A 15,000-nucleotide genomic window follows, 5' to 3' on the forward strand; every position below is an offset into this window, starting at 1 on the left:
GCTCGATTCTTTCTTACCCAGAGGAACGTCTCGTGTTACTGAAGAATGTAAGTTATCTAGGCGTTGTGTTATATATTGCAAAGAGCAGATTTTTTTTTTTTTTTTTGTGGGGGACAATATGGATATATATTATATGACAACTTGCTAGCTTAGTTGACTACGTAATGCTGTCTTGATGCTGTGCTATCATAGCAAATTTCTTGATGCTGTGCCATTATAGCAAATAAGTTTTTTTTTTTTTTTTTTTTTTTTTTTTGGGGGGGGGGGGGGGGGGCAATGTAGTCATACATTCTACGATAACTTGCTAGTTTAGTTCACTATATAATGCTATTTTGACGCTGTGCTATTATTGCAACTGGCAGATATTTCTTTTAATTGTGGAGGACAATGTGTGTGCATACATTCTATGATAACTTGCTAGCTTAGTTCACTATGGAATGCTATTTTGACGCTGTGCTATTATAGAAAATAGCAGATGTTTTTTTTTTTTTTTGGGGGGGGGGATGTGGATATATAATCTATGACAACGTGCTAGCTTAGTTCACCATGTAATGCTATCTTGACGCTGTGCTATTATTGCAAATAGCAACTTGCTAGCTTAGTGCCTTGTTCACTATATCTGATGCATACAACTGGCTTCCTTATTCATTCTTAATTATTACAAATGCCAACATAATTATTCTATTTTACAATGCGTCTCATTTAATAAAGACTATTACTCAATATGAAGAAATCTTTAATATAGTAATTAAAAAGCGAACTTAATATCATCATTCAAATAATAATAATAATAATAATAATAATGATAATAATAATAATATTGCTGTTTGTCATATGTCCTTAGAATTTCAAGCAACATATTAGAAGAATAAACCTATCAAGCAACCAATAAATACTTTTGTCCTAAATTATCTTAAAACTGGTTTTTAAGTTTGATTTATTAACCCCCAATCCCTTGGCACAAAGCTTGACCTTGAACGTATTCTTCAGGATTAAAGCTTGGTACAAACTTAGCCATGTTCCCCGCCACAGGGTCTGTAACTTAACATGTTGAATTCAATAACCTACTTACGGTTCTCATATGGAGCTCGTATGTCTTACCATGAACATTCGTACAACCAGCAATGTATAAAAAAGACCTTAACTCATGAACTAAAGCATAGACACCTGCACTGTAAGTGCCCCTGGTCACTTCCACACTTAAAATTTACGGTAAAAAATCCTGGAATAAATGTTGCCAGGCATTTACCGTTTTAAAAAGACTGATATATTGACGTAAAGGAGTAATATTACTATCACCAACCTGTACAGTATAATAACAAAGTAGGGTAAAATTACGGTCGCCTGTATTTTACTAAAAATATGGCTCCACACTTAAAAATTTGCGGTAGAAAAAAAAGAAAACGGTAAAAATCCTGGATTAAATGTTACCAGGCATTTACCGTTTTAAAAACGGATATATTGACGTAAAGGAGTTATATTACGGTCACCAACCCATAAAATATAATAACAAAGTAGGGTAAAATTACGGTCGCCTGTATTTTACTGAAATACGGCTGAGAACAGTATATTTTTTTACGGAGAATTTCCGATTAAAATTACATTTTTTATAACAGTGCACTAAACATATGGGACTGATGTACATCTTAAAAGTATTGCCTGGAAAGCCTGTTTCACTGTACAGGTAGGGCTACTAAGCATACATCTCCTAGATATAACTGTAAGAATGTCAAGTAGCTACTTTCCTCTTGGTAAGGGTAGAAGAGACTCTTTAGCTATGGTAAGCATCTCTTCTAGGAGAAGGACACTCCAAAATCAAACCACTGTTCTCTAGTCTTGGGTAGTGCCATAGCCTCTGTACCATGGTCTTCCACTGTCTGGGGTTAGAGTTCTCTTGCTCGGGGTTACACTCGAGCACACTATTCTATCCTATTTCTCTTCCTTTTGTTTTGTTGAAGTATTTATAGTTTATATAGGAATTATTTAATTTAATGTTGTTACTGTCTTTAAAATATTTTATTTTTCCTTGTTTCCTTTCCTCACTGGGCTATTTTTCCCGTTGGGGCCCCTGGTCTTATAGCATTCTGCTTTTCCAACTAGGGTTGTAGCTTTGCCATTAATAATAATAATAATAATAATAATAATAATAATAATAATAATAACAGCTTATGTAGACATTGGCATATTAACCTGAACGCGGTCCTTAACATGAATCCCATGACTCAACCCAAACTTGGACCTTTTAAATAACCTATGAATATTTGCAATATTCTACTGCTCGTATTTTTTTTTACCTCCGAACTTATGGAAATGTACTTTTCCTCACCTCCAAGCTTATGGAAGTATATTTGTCCCCACCTCCAAGACTATAGCAATATATTTTTTCACCTCCAAGCCTACGGCAATATATTCGTCCCAACTTCGAAGCCTATGGCAATATATTTGTCCATACCTCGAAGCCTATGGCAATATATTCGTAAAGACCTCCAAGCCTATGGCAATATATTCGTCCCACCTCGCAGCCTATGGCAATATAAATGTCCACACCTCCAAGACTATGACAATATATTTTTCCCACCTTCAAGCCTATGGCAATATATTTGTCCACACCTCCAAAATTATGACAATATTTTCCCACCTTAAAGCCTATGGTAACATATTTGTCCACACCTCCAAGACTATGACAATATATTTTTCCCACCTTAAAGCCTATGGCAATATATTTTTCACCAACGCCTTGTCCACACCTCCAAGACTATGACAATATATTTTTCCCAACTTCAAGCCTATGGCAATATATTTTTCCCAACTTCAAACCTACGGTACTATATTTCTCCCAATTTCAAGCCTATGGCAATATATTTTTCCCCACCCCACACCTATAGAAATATATATATATATATATATATATATATATATATATATATATATATATATATATATATATATGTATATATATATATATGTATATATATATATATGTATATATATATATATATATATATATATATATATATATATATATATATATATATATATATGGACATTAACTCCAAACCCGAGGGTAAAATTTAATATAGACTTCAACATGCAAACCTACTGACCATTACCTAATATGTTTGATCATAATTTGATTATAATTTGATCATAATCTGTGAACATACAACATTGAGAAGACTTTGTTGGGCAGTAAGCAATAATCGCTAGCTGGTAAAAACAATTGATTCCTTCGTGAAATTTTACCACACAGGAATAGATTATAATAATTAAAATTAATTATTTTATGATAGGTTATGCAGTTGTTCGATATTTTTGACGAATGGACGACAGTGATGATCATAAATGAATAGAAAGTCACATTAATATTTTAATTACTGATTTTTATGAAATTAAAAATCAGTGAATAACCATCATTTGTAATTAATTTACTTATATTTTTTGTTAATCTTGAAATTATCACCAATTTAAACAAAGAACAGACATATAGACAGATTGACCCGAACAAAATCTTATCGTACTTTAACGTTAAGGAACATTCATATTTGTTATCTTAAGCCCTGTCCACACGATCGAGCATGCCCGACGGGCAAACAGTGATACCAGACCACAACAGTTAGTAAGAATGAGGGTTAATGGCATCAGAAGCGGGAAAACCACAGACAGGGATTTGGCATCATACAGTGTTGCCAGATCCCTGCCTTTAGTTTTCCCGCTTCTGACGTCATTAACCCTCATTATTACTAACTATTGTGGTCTGGTATCACTGTTTGCCCGTCGGGCATGCTCGATCGTGTGGACAGGGCTTTAGAAACGTTGAGAAATCAGAGGACGAGCATTTATTCGTATCACGCTAACAGGAAGGTACGTGCAACAATGTTATTGGTAATAACAAAACGTCTTAACAATAAAACAGTTAATAAAATGTTATTAGACATACATAAAAATTCCATATAGAGCACAAGTTAATGATTAAAGTTGAAATTATTTACTTTTTTTATGCTTGAGGCTTAATAATAAAACCGGAAAGACAATTGTTTGTGTTTGTTTGTTTCTTTGTATGTGTCTGAGAGAGAGAGAGAAAGAGAGAGAATCATAAAAAGGCAAATTAGATAAACTTACATCTATTTGCCAAACATACATGAGAGAGAGAGAGAGAGAGAGAGAGAGAGAGAGAGAGAGAGAGAGAGAGAGAGAGAGAGAGAGAGATCATAAAAAAGGCAAATTAGATAAACTTACATTATTTGCCAAACATACATCATAAACAAAGATAACATTCCAAGCAATGTAAGGTAAAGCAATCGAAATGGAAAATATTATCAGACGAATGGGAAGTTTCATTTACAACATCAGTATATTAACAAACTCAGGAAGCAAAGGCAAGATGCTGGTAGTTTCAAATACACACCAAAGACAGACAAGAGGGACTTAGTAATATGTGATGCCTTACTTTAACAAGCATAAAAATAAATTGGGCAATTTTACCATTTATAGAAATTGGGCAATTTTACCATTTATAGAAATAAATTGGTAAATTTTACCATTTATAGAAATAAATCAGGCAATTTTACCATTTATTGAAATAAATTGGGCAATTTTACCACTTATAGAAATAAATTGGGCAATTTTACCAATTACAGAAATAAATTGGTCAATTTTACCATTTATAGAAATAAGTAAGTAAATTTCACCATTTATAGAAATAAATTGGTAAATTTTACCATTTATAAGAAATAAATCGGGCAATTTTACCAATTATGGAAATAACCTGGCAATATTGCATGCCTTATCAAAAAATCTGGTAAGATTACAAGCTTTATAAAAGGTATTGTGTATGATTACAAGCCTTAAAAAAGGAATCTGGCAAGTTACAAGCTTTATAATAGGTATTGTGTATGATTACAAGATTTATAAAAGGTATTGTGTATGATTACAAGCCTTATTAAAAAATCTGGTAAGATTACAAGCTTTATAAAAGGAGTCTGGCAAGATTACAAGCTTTATAAAAGGTATTGTGTACGATTACAAGCCTTAAAAAGGGAATCTGGTAAGATTACAAGCTTTATAAAAGGTATTGTGTATGATTACAAGCCTTATTAAAGATTACAAGCTTTATAAAAGGTATTGTGTATGATTACAAGCCTTAAAAAGGAATTTGGTTAGCTTACAAGCTTTATAAAAGGTATTGTGTATGACTACAACCCTTATAAAATTATTATGGCAAGATTAGGTTTAAGTTAATGTGAGATAACATAATAAAAGAAATCTGGAGGTATCTGGCAACATTACAAGCCTTAAAGTTATTTTATGATATTTCATGCCTTACAAAATACAACCTGACTAGAATACATGCATTTTATAAAGAGTCTAGCAAGGCTTTAGACATCGACAAGCCACCTGTAAACTAGCCATTGGGCAAAATGCAGAAAACAAATTTAATTGGTAATTTAAATATGAAAAATATCTCCTTTAAAAGATTCATGTAATAGTACATGCCTTACAATAACTGTACTGGGAGATTACATGAAATCTTGAAATAAGCTGGGAAAGATTTCAACAGATTCTTAAGAAGTTTATCAACACTAGAAGAATTCTAGAAGAATCGGACAAAATTAAAAGAATTCCTAAAATAATCTAGTTATGACTACGCGAATTCTAAAAAAAAAAAAAAAAAAAAAAAAAAAAAAATTATAGATGACTTAAATCAAGCAAGAATACAAGCCTTATGGATTAAAATGGACAAGATTACAACACGTATATAACAACAAATCAATATCAAAAGTCTAAATATTTGTTAGATAAATCCTTTTTTAAGCATAGCTGATAGAAAGCTAGATAACGTGCACTAGATACGGAACACACACACACACACATATATATATATATGTATGTATGTATATATATATATATATATATATATATATATATATGTATATATATATATATATATATATATATATATATATATATATATATATATATATTGGATATAAAATGTGTGTATTGCACATACACACCTAATATATTTATGCAAATATTTAACTTCCTTACCAAGATAAACACCAAAACAACCAATTCATGCGATTAAAATATTAAGATTAATCGAATCTCTCATGCCTAGTAGAAGGGTAATGTAATTGTAAAAGAGAATGACAGAATGCTACAATGATGCCGCTGATCAATCAGATGAGAATCATGCAATGAGAGAGAGAGAGAGAGAGAGAGAGAGAGAGAGAGAGAGAGAGAGAGAGAGAGAGAGAGAGAGAGAGAGATAAATGATTGTATTTATATTTATCTTTAAAACACATGCTGGTCAGACAATATGAATATCATGACATAATCTTAGCCTACAATGAAGCAACCTTAACTACAGCATTCATAGTAATAACTCCTTAATAACAACAACATTCATGGTAATAACTCCTTAATAACAACATGCATATCAATAACTCCTTAATAACAACAAGCATATCAATAACTCCATAATAACAGCAACATTCATAGTAATAACTCCTTAATAACAACAACATGCATATCAATAACTCATTAATAACAGCAACATTCATGGTAATAACTCCCTAATAGCAACAACATTCATAGTAATAACTCCTTAATAACAACAACATTCATATTAATAATTCCTTAATAACAACATTCATAGTAATAACTTCTTAATAAAAACATCATTCATATTAATAACACCTTAATAACAACAACATTCATAGTAGTAACTCCTTAATAACAACAACATTCATATTAATAACTCCTTAATAACAACAACATTCATAGTAATAGCTCCTGAACAACAACATGCATATTAATAACTCCCTAATAACAACAGCATTCATATTAATAACTCCCTAATAACAACAACATGCATAGTAATAACTCCTTAATAACAACAACATTCATATTAATAACTCCTTAATAAGAACAACATTCATAGTAACTCCTAAATAACAACAATATGCATATCAATAACTAGAAGTATCATGCTATATGCATGTAAAATAAACAATAATAATAACTACAGTTCATTGCCAATAAATAATTCCCCATGCTCAAATGAATTTAGATATCTTTATAAGCTTATTCGAACATATAGTACTCATGCTATACTTAAACTATTGATTTGTTTTGGTATCAGCTGATCAGGGTATGAATGGATACCAAGTTCTTAAATATAGCACATGCAGTTAATAATTCATTAAATTCTATAACTTAACTTACGAGATTAAATCATTAATATCTACTTATATCTAACTTCTAAATAGTTTGCAATATTGCATAATCAAGCCAAACACGAATTGTATGTTTTAAACAATATACAAATTTGAGGCCATTAAAACAGGCCGTTGAATTAGTGTCCTTTTAAACTATCTTTGAAACAGAGGCACTTTAAACTAAACTGGAATTTCTGGCTCTTTAGTGTTCGAATTCTAGTTTTTTAAAGTGTTCAAATATGAGACTTTAAAATGTTCAAATTCAGAGCTCTTTAAACCAGCCTTAAAATAAGAGATTATGAAATTGCATTTAAACATTGAGACATTCCTCATCTCCCAATTCACACTTCATTCATAGTCCTCAGCCATGTAGGCCTGGGTCTTCCAACTAAAATAAATATTACACAAGGTGACGGATATACATAAAAACATACAAACAGATACGGTTATGCATGCAAAAGATTCGATGAATGCTAGCGTATGAATGAATACGCACACTTACGAACATGCATCCAAGGTTACGAACATGCATACTAACACACGATGCGAAATTAAGCCACAATGTGTGCATAAGCGGGTGTGCTAACATGAATACAATCGTTTAAATACAGTATAAAAAAACCAGCATATGCCCGTTATATAAACTAGCTATTGTAAACAAGCAAACATGTACACTATAGTCAATTTTTTTAGCTAGGAAGATTTGCACCAACTCGCAGCGGTGCCCTTTTAGCTCGGAAAAGTTTTCTGATCGCTGATTGGTTGGACAAGATAATCCTAACCAATCAGCTATCAGGAAACTTTTCCGAGCTAAAAGGGCACCGCTGCAAGTCGGTGTAAATGGGCCTCATTAAAAGAAATTGGCTATAGGTTCTTAAATCTACATACAAGCTTAACAGATTCACATACCTACATATTCGTACATATATATGTACCATGTAGACGGATAATGAGACGTCGGAATATGGGTTCTCTTTTCTTTATTACAAAAAGGTTCGTAAGCACACTATACTGTACACAGCTATCCCTCTCTCGGGTACGGGAGCCTTGTCTACTTGAGCTATCAAAATGCAATCTTGCTACAACAACATGCTGAGTTATAGGTTTTAGTAGAGTTCTCATGATTATAGAGTTCATTTACCTTGACGTACAACACATAGCTATCAAAATGCAATCTTGCTACAACAACATGCTGAGTTATAGGTTTTTGTGGAATTCTCATAATTATAGGGTTCATTTACCTTGACGTACAACACATATCTACATACAAGAATTAGGACATATGTACGTAACGATGACATTCACATAAACAATGTTCAAGTGCACATTGCACATGCGATTGAAACCAATAAACACAAATCTACATGTAAAGATATACATTAATTGGCTGTATGAGCTCGAATAATACAAGCAGCAATACATACATACATGCACATACACACACACACACACACACACACACACATATATATATATATATATATATATATATATATATATATATATATATATATATATATATATATATATATATATATAATGTGTGTCTGTGTGTGTATAACGAGACTGAAATATACTACCAGTAGCTAATTTACAGGAACTCTGGTAACAAGAATACTATACAGAAATACATTAAAAAAGTAACGAACCAAGCACTTATCTAGACAATGTGAATTTTAAAATAAGAAGGGCAATACTACCATTACAACTTACTTAACAATAACGTTATAAGTAGCAAGATGAGAAGCATACTACAAATAGGATGAGTGTGTGGAAGCCACAAATAGAAAGAAGGCGAAAGTACTAATTTTATAATAGAAATACTTCTAAGTAGAAGAAAAGCTCTGAAACAAGTAGCTAGGTAGCACCACCAATAGTAGCAAACTACTAAAACCACACTAAATGGCAAGACAAGAATACTAGCACTAGTGGATGAAAAGTAGCAGCACCACCACCAAAAGTAGCACATTAATCTAATTACAATATGGAACGAACACATAACAACAACAACAACAACAACAATAACAACAAAGCGTACCATGGATAGAAAAGACAAGTTAGGATGATTACTACAGATGCAATCACCATAATAAGAAAGGGGGGGGGGGGGAAATGAACAAGGGGGGGGGGGGGGTTACCAGGGGGGAGGGGGGATGATCATTCCTAGTGCTGGGCCATATGGCCAAAATTCTATAAAAATAAACCTAAAACAACATATACAAAAAACCTACAAAAAACCTTCACGTTCAAAACACGAAGTAGGAATTAAGAGCAATATTCAACAAGTTACAATTAACAAGGCAAATAAAGAGACTTCAGTACCTTAATAATGGAAGGTCTGTAAAAATGTCTACAATGCTTAAGTTGTAATATTCTAACTAATAACTACTTTATCTTAAGCGAGGACAACCAACACAGAAATGTTAGTAAGAACAAGGGCTTTATCATACATACATATACCAAGGCACTTCCCCCAATTTTGGGGGGTAGCCGACATCAACAAATGAAACAAAACAATAAGGGGACCTCTACTCTCTACGTTCCTCCCAGCCTGACAAGGGACTCAACCGAGTTCAGCTGGTACTGCTAGGGTGCCACAGCCCACCCTCCCCCCAAGGGCTTTATAGTACAAATAAAAAAAGAATCTACTTGTTAGATTTCAACAATAAGACTTGCATAAGTAATATCAAGACATACTTTGCACAAAACAGATAATAACATGAAATTGTTTCGCAAAAAAAAAAATTGTTAGGCCACAAACAATCAACAAGCAAGGATAGACACGCGGAAAATACTGACACAACATGGTATATACGTTTTTGTTCCATTGAATCATGCATACAAATTGTCAAAAACTCTTATCAGTACTTAAACATTATGAGAAAATAAACATTAACAGAACATGCCATTCAATAGAATACATTTAACATTAAGGATAAAAACAAGCGTATCAAGAAGTTATTTCAAGTCTGTTTAATATAATTTTCAAACCACTTCATAGTCAGGAACTAGGATCATGTACTAAAGAAGCTGTTATTTACATTAACATGCAGAAATAACTATGAAAAAAAACAAAGAGATTAACACAAGAAACTCTCTCATGGTATAATGTTATATATGTTTTTAAATCGATAATGTAATTGAATGTGATAACACCACAAACACATTATATATATGTATATATATATATATATATATATATATATATATATATATATATATATATACATACATATATATATATATATATATATATATATATATATATATATATATATAACCTTAATCTTACCGGTATTCATGCCTTAAAATAAAATATCAATTACGACAAAATAATCAGAGAATTGTATTACAAAGTTCATGCGTATCATGTTAAAAAGGTGTCTGGATCTCACGTTTGGTAGGCCCGCGGATCGCTCCCGGTCTACCGCCCATCAGTCCAGCAAGTTGTAAATGGGCTCCAGCGTCTGCTGGGCTCAAGAAAGGTGGCGGGGGGCTAGGCGGCTCACCCCTAAAGACTTGTCGAAAAACCGGGTGGTTGTAGCCTTCTGGCGGCATCCCCTCTAAAGGGAATAGAGGTTTTTGATGTAGAATATATATGTAATGGCATGACATAAAGAAAGCAACTCTACATAGAAGATGCTCATTATTTAAGGCACACAAGCAGACTCATTAATTTTTATTTAATTCCAAATCCAGAAGACTGCTACCTGTAACCAAAGTATTATTGTACATAGTTTTGGCATGCAGTACATTGCACAGCGAGGTTGAGCATGCGTCAAAATATTAATACGGGTGGATTTACATTATGTAAAGAGATAAGACGGGATGTACTGATGTATACTTATTTGTTTGTATATTTAAACAATTAGAAGGGGGTTATGGTATAAAATTTAAAAAAAGTGAGAAGGGGGTTATGGTATGAAATTTGAAAAAAAAGCGAGAAGGGGGTTATGGTATGAAATTTGAAAAAAAAAGCGAGAAGGGGGTTATGGTATGAAATTTGATAAAAAGCGAGAAGGGGTTATGGTGTAAAATTTGAAAAAAAGCGAGAAGGCGGTTATGGTATGAAATTTGAAAAAAAAGCGAGAAGGGGGTTATGGTGTCAAATATGAAAAAAGCAAGAAGGGGATTATGGTATGAAATTTGAAAAAAAAGCGAGAAGGGGGTTATGGTTTAAAATTTGAGAAAAGCGAGAAGGGGGTTATGGTATAAAATTTGGAAAAAAAGCAAGAAGGGGGTTATGGTATAAAATTTGAAAAAAAGTGAGAAGGGGGTTATGGTATAAAATTTGAAAAAATTGCGAGAAGGGGGTTAAGGTGTAAAATTTGAAAAAAAAAGCGAGAATGGGGTTATGGTGTAAAATTTGAAAAAAGCGAGAAGGGGTTATGGTATAAAATTTGAAATAAAGCGAGAAGGGGGTTATGGTGTAAAATTTGAAAAAAGCGAGAAGGGGGTCATGGTATAAAATTTGAAAAAAGCGAGAATGGGGTTATGGTGTAAAATTTGAAAAAAGCGAGAAGGGGGTCATGGTATAAAATTTGAAAAAAAGCGAGAAGGGGGTTATGGTATAAAATTAGAAAAAAAGCGAGAAGGGGGTTAAGGTGTAAAATTTGAAAAAAAAGCGAGAATGGGGTTATGGTGTAAAATTTGAAAAAAAGCGAGAAGGGGGTTATGGTATAAAATTAGAAAAAAAGCGAGAAGGGGGTTAAGGTGTAAAATTTGAAAAAAAAGCGAGAATGGGGTTATGGTGTAAAATTTGAAAAAAAGCGAGAAGGGGTTATGGTATAAAATTTGAAAAAAAGCTAGAAGGGGGTTGTGGTGTAAAATTTGAAAAAAGCGAGAAGGGGGTCATGGTATAAAATTTGAAAAAAAGCGAGAAGGGGGTTGTGGTGTAAAATTTGAAAAAGGCGAGAAGGGGGTCATGGTATAAAATTTGAAAAAAAGCGAGAAGGGGGTTGTGGTGTAAAATTTGAAAAAGGCGAGAAGGGGGTCATGGTATAAAATTTGAAAAAAAGCGAGAAGGGGGTTATGGTATAAAATTTGAAAAAAAGCGAGAAGGGGGTTATGGTGTAAAATTTGAAAAAAAGCGAGAAGGGGGTTATGGTATAAAATTTGTAAAAAGCGAGTAGGGGGTTATGGTATAAAATTTGTAAAAAAGCGAGAAGGGGGTTATGGTATAAAATTTGTAAAAAAGCGAGTAGGGGGTTATGGTATAAAATTTGTAAAAAAGCGAGAAGGGGGTTATGGTATAAAATTTGTAAAAAAGCGAGTAGGGGGTTATGGTATAAAATTTGTAAAAAAGCGAGAAGGGGGTTATGGTATAAAATTTGTAAAAAAGCGAGTAGGGGGTTAAGGTATGAAATTTGAAAAAAAAAAGTGAGGGGTTAAGATGTTAAAAAATATACATAATTGAATATAAACTTTAAAAAAAATGCAAGTTTGAATATACAGAAATGCTTATTTGAACATAAACTTAAGAAATGGGAAGAGATAGGACGTACCGACGTATAATATTTGCATATAAACATGATTAGCTTTTCCGGTCTTACAACAAGTAACCAAAAAATCATTTCACATAGGTTACAATAAAACGTTTGAAAAATAGGGCAAAAGACGATGACAGTGTTTAACCTAACTGGGGTACGACAACGTGTCGAAATACATAATTATATAATTAATAAAAACATTGTCTCGACTTCCTTGTGGTAGTTTTTTATTATTTTCTTTTTATTATTTTTTATTTTTTTTTTTTTGCATTGATGGCGAGTGAGCACGCGCGCACACTTTCTTATATAAATTAATCCACAATTATACCCCTTAACATGTATAACATTTTACCTTGGGAATAGCTTACTTCCAGAGAAATTTATAAATAAATCCTCTTACCCTAACCAGGATTCGAACCTATACATTATGGGGTTTGACTTATGGAACATTGACCTTAAGCCCACCCCAGTTCAGTGTCGTATACTTCCAACTCCACTGAGCATAGGTTCGATTCCTGGCAAGAGGTCTTGGAGCTGAAACATTTATATAAGTCATGTACAGTTGGGACTCTGGAATTCCTGACACGCTTAGCTCTCGGGAACTGCACTCTGTCACACCTATACTAACTGTTTGGGTACCTGACACGCAGTAAGGTTGTGACAAGGTGTACTTCCTCAGAGCGAGGTATACCAGGAATTCATGTGTCCAACTGTACATCTGCGAGTCGCAGTAGGGTAGAATAAGGCCCAGGTTCCCAGAACCCCATCCCCAAAGGACTTGCCGGGAACTGGAATAATGTTATAACCATTTCTTAAAACCTCATTTTAAATATGAACTAAGAACGGAGAGAGAGAGAGAGAGAGAGAGAGAGAGAGAGAGAGAGAGAGAGAGAGAGAGAGAGAGAGAGAGCGTGTGTAACCAGGAAGTGTGAAATACAGTAATTCGGTTCATACCTCAAATGTGTCTTACAGTCATTCTAGAACACCTGTGAATCCACTTTTCAGCCGCTACTTCGTCGTAAATAGGGACTGAGGTGTGGGTCGGTTTCCTTTGAACCTTCGACGTCGTAATTTTGTACCCAAGTTTTTGTATCTTTTTAATTTTAGATTTTGCCTTATCATTTACTTATCAGTGATATTTCACTTGGAGAATCAGACTGTGATGGTAACTATTTAATTCCTTTTAATCGTACATTGTTCTATAGTAACTCATTATAAATTTAAAGCGGTTGTTCTATAGTAACTCATCATAGATTTAAAGCGGTAATCATATATTAGAGTATTCAAAACTAGGGGAATATAATGCATTAGTTATGCACATCTGTATTTAATGTAACTTAAAGGGAATACAATACATTGTATTATAGTAACTCATCATAAATTTAAAGCGGTTGTTCTATAGTAACTCATAAATTTAAAGCGGCAATCATATACTAGAGTATTTAAAACTAGGGGAATATAATGCATTAGTTATGCACATCTGTATTTAATGTAACTTATAGAGAATACAGTACACATACATAATTTGATTTTGCTATTAATATCATGCAGTAATTCATCATGGCATTAGATTCAACTTTAATGAAAATAATTAGCATTATACAGTATCTGACTATTCATAGTATGGTGTATAAACTACACTTCAAATTACCCCACGTATATTTTTCAACTACAGCTTACACACTTGTGTATATATATGTATATGTATATGTGTGTGTGTGTGTGTGCTTATAGTAGCCTGCTCTTTCAACTAAGGTTGTAGATTAGCTAGTAATAATAATATGCATATGTGTGTAGGCCTGTACATGGATATATGTGTGTGTATGTATGTATGTATGTATATATATATATATATATATATATATATATATATCCGATATATATATATATATATATATATATATATATATATATATATCTCATATATATATATATATACATATATATATTATATATATATATTATATATATATATATATATACATATACATATATATGTGTACACTATATACATGCATACAAGCAGAGAGTCGATAGAGATACAAGCAAATGTGATTGTATGTACATCTGTATACAGGTGGTATAAACACTTGTTAGGATGAACTATGGCGGGCCATCAAGTAGAGAAAACGAAAAGCGAAAAGAAATGACTGAAAAATTGAAAATTCTGTCGCTAATGGCACATGAAATCAACTATAAAAAAATAGCCTTCACTCAATAAGTAAAAAAAGAATTATATATTAGAGTCTATAATCAATTCTTTTTAGTGAGGCAGATTTGCACCGACTCGC

The 15,000-nt window shown here is 32.6% G+C and overlaps 1 protein-coding gene and 1 long non-coding RNA gene across 2 annotated transcripts in view; one reads left to right on the forward strand and one right to left on the reverse strand.

Moving 5' to 3' along the window:
* Window positions 1-10,806, reverse strand: part of pros (prospero) — a 52,425-nt gene extending 41,619 nt beyond the window's left edge. Inside the window, 1 exon segment of the mRNA XM_068359934.1 lies at window positions 10,616-10,806. Coding sequence (XP_068216035.1) covers window positions 10,616-10,778 — 163 coding nt within the window. The 5' untranslated portion in view covers window positions 10,779-10,806.
* The window catches only part of LOC137628751 (uncharacterized), a 200,239-nt gene that overhangs the window by 132,098 nt on the left and 53,141 nt on the right, over window positions 1-15,000 (forward strand). The gene's annotated exons all lie outside the window — the stretch shown is intronic.

This window comes from Palaemon carinicauda, chromosome 36, assembly GCF_036898095.1.
Source record: "Palaemon carinicauda isolate YSFRI2023 chromosome 36, ASM3689809v2, whole genome shotgun sequence".
Taxonomy (NCBI): domain Eukaryota; kingdom Metazoa; phylum Arthropoda; class Malacostraca; order Decapoda; family Palaemonidae; genus Palaemon; species Palaemon carinicauda.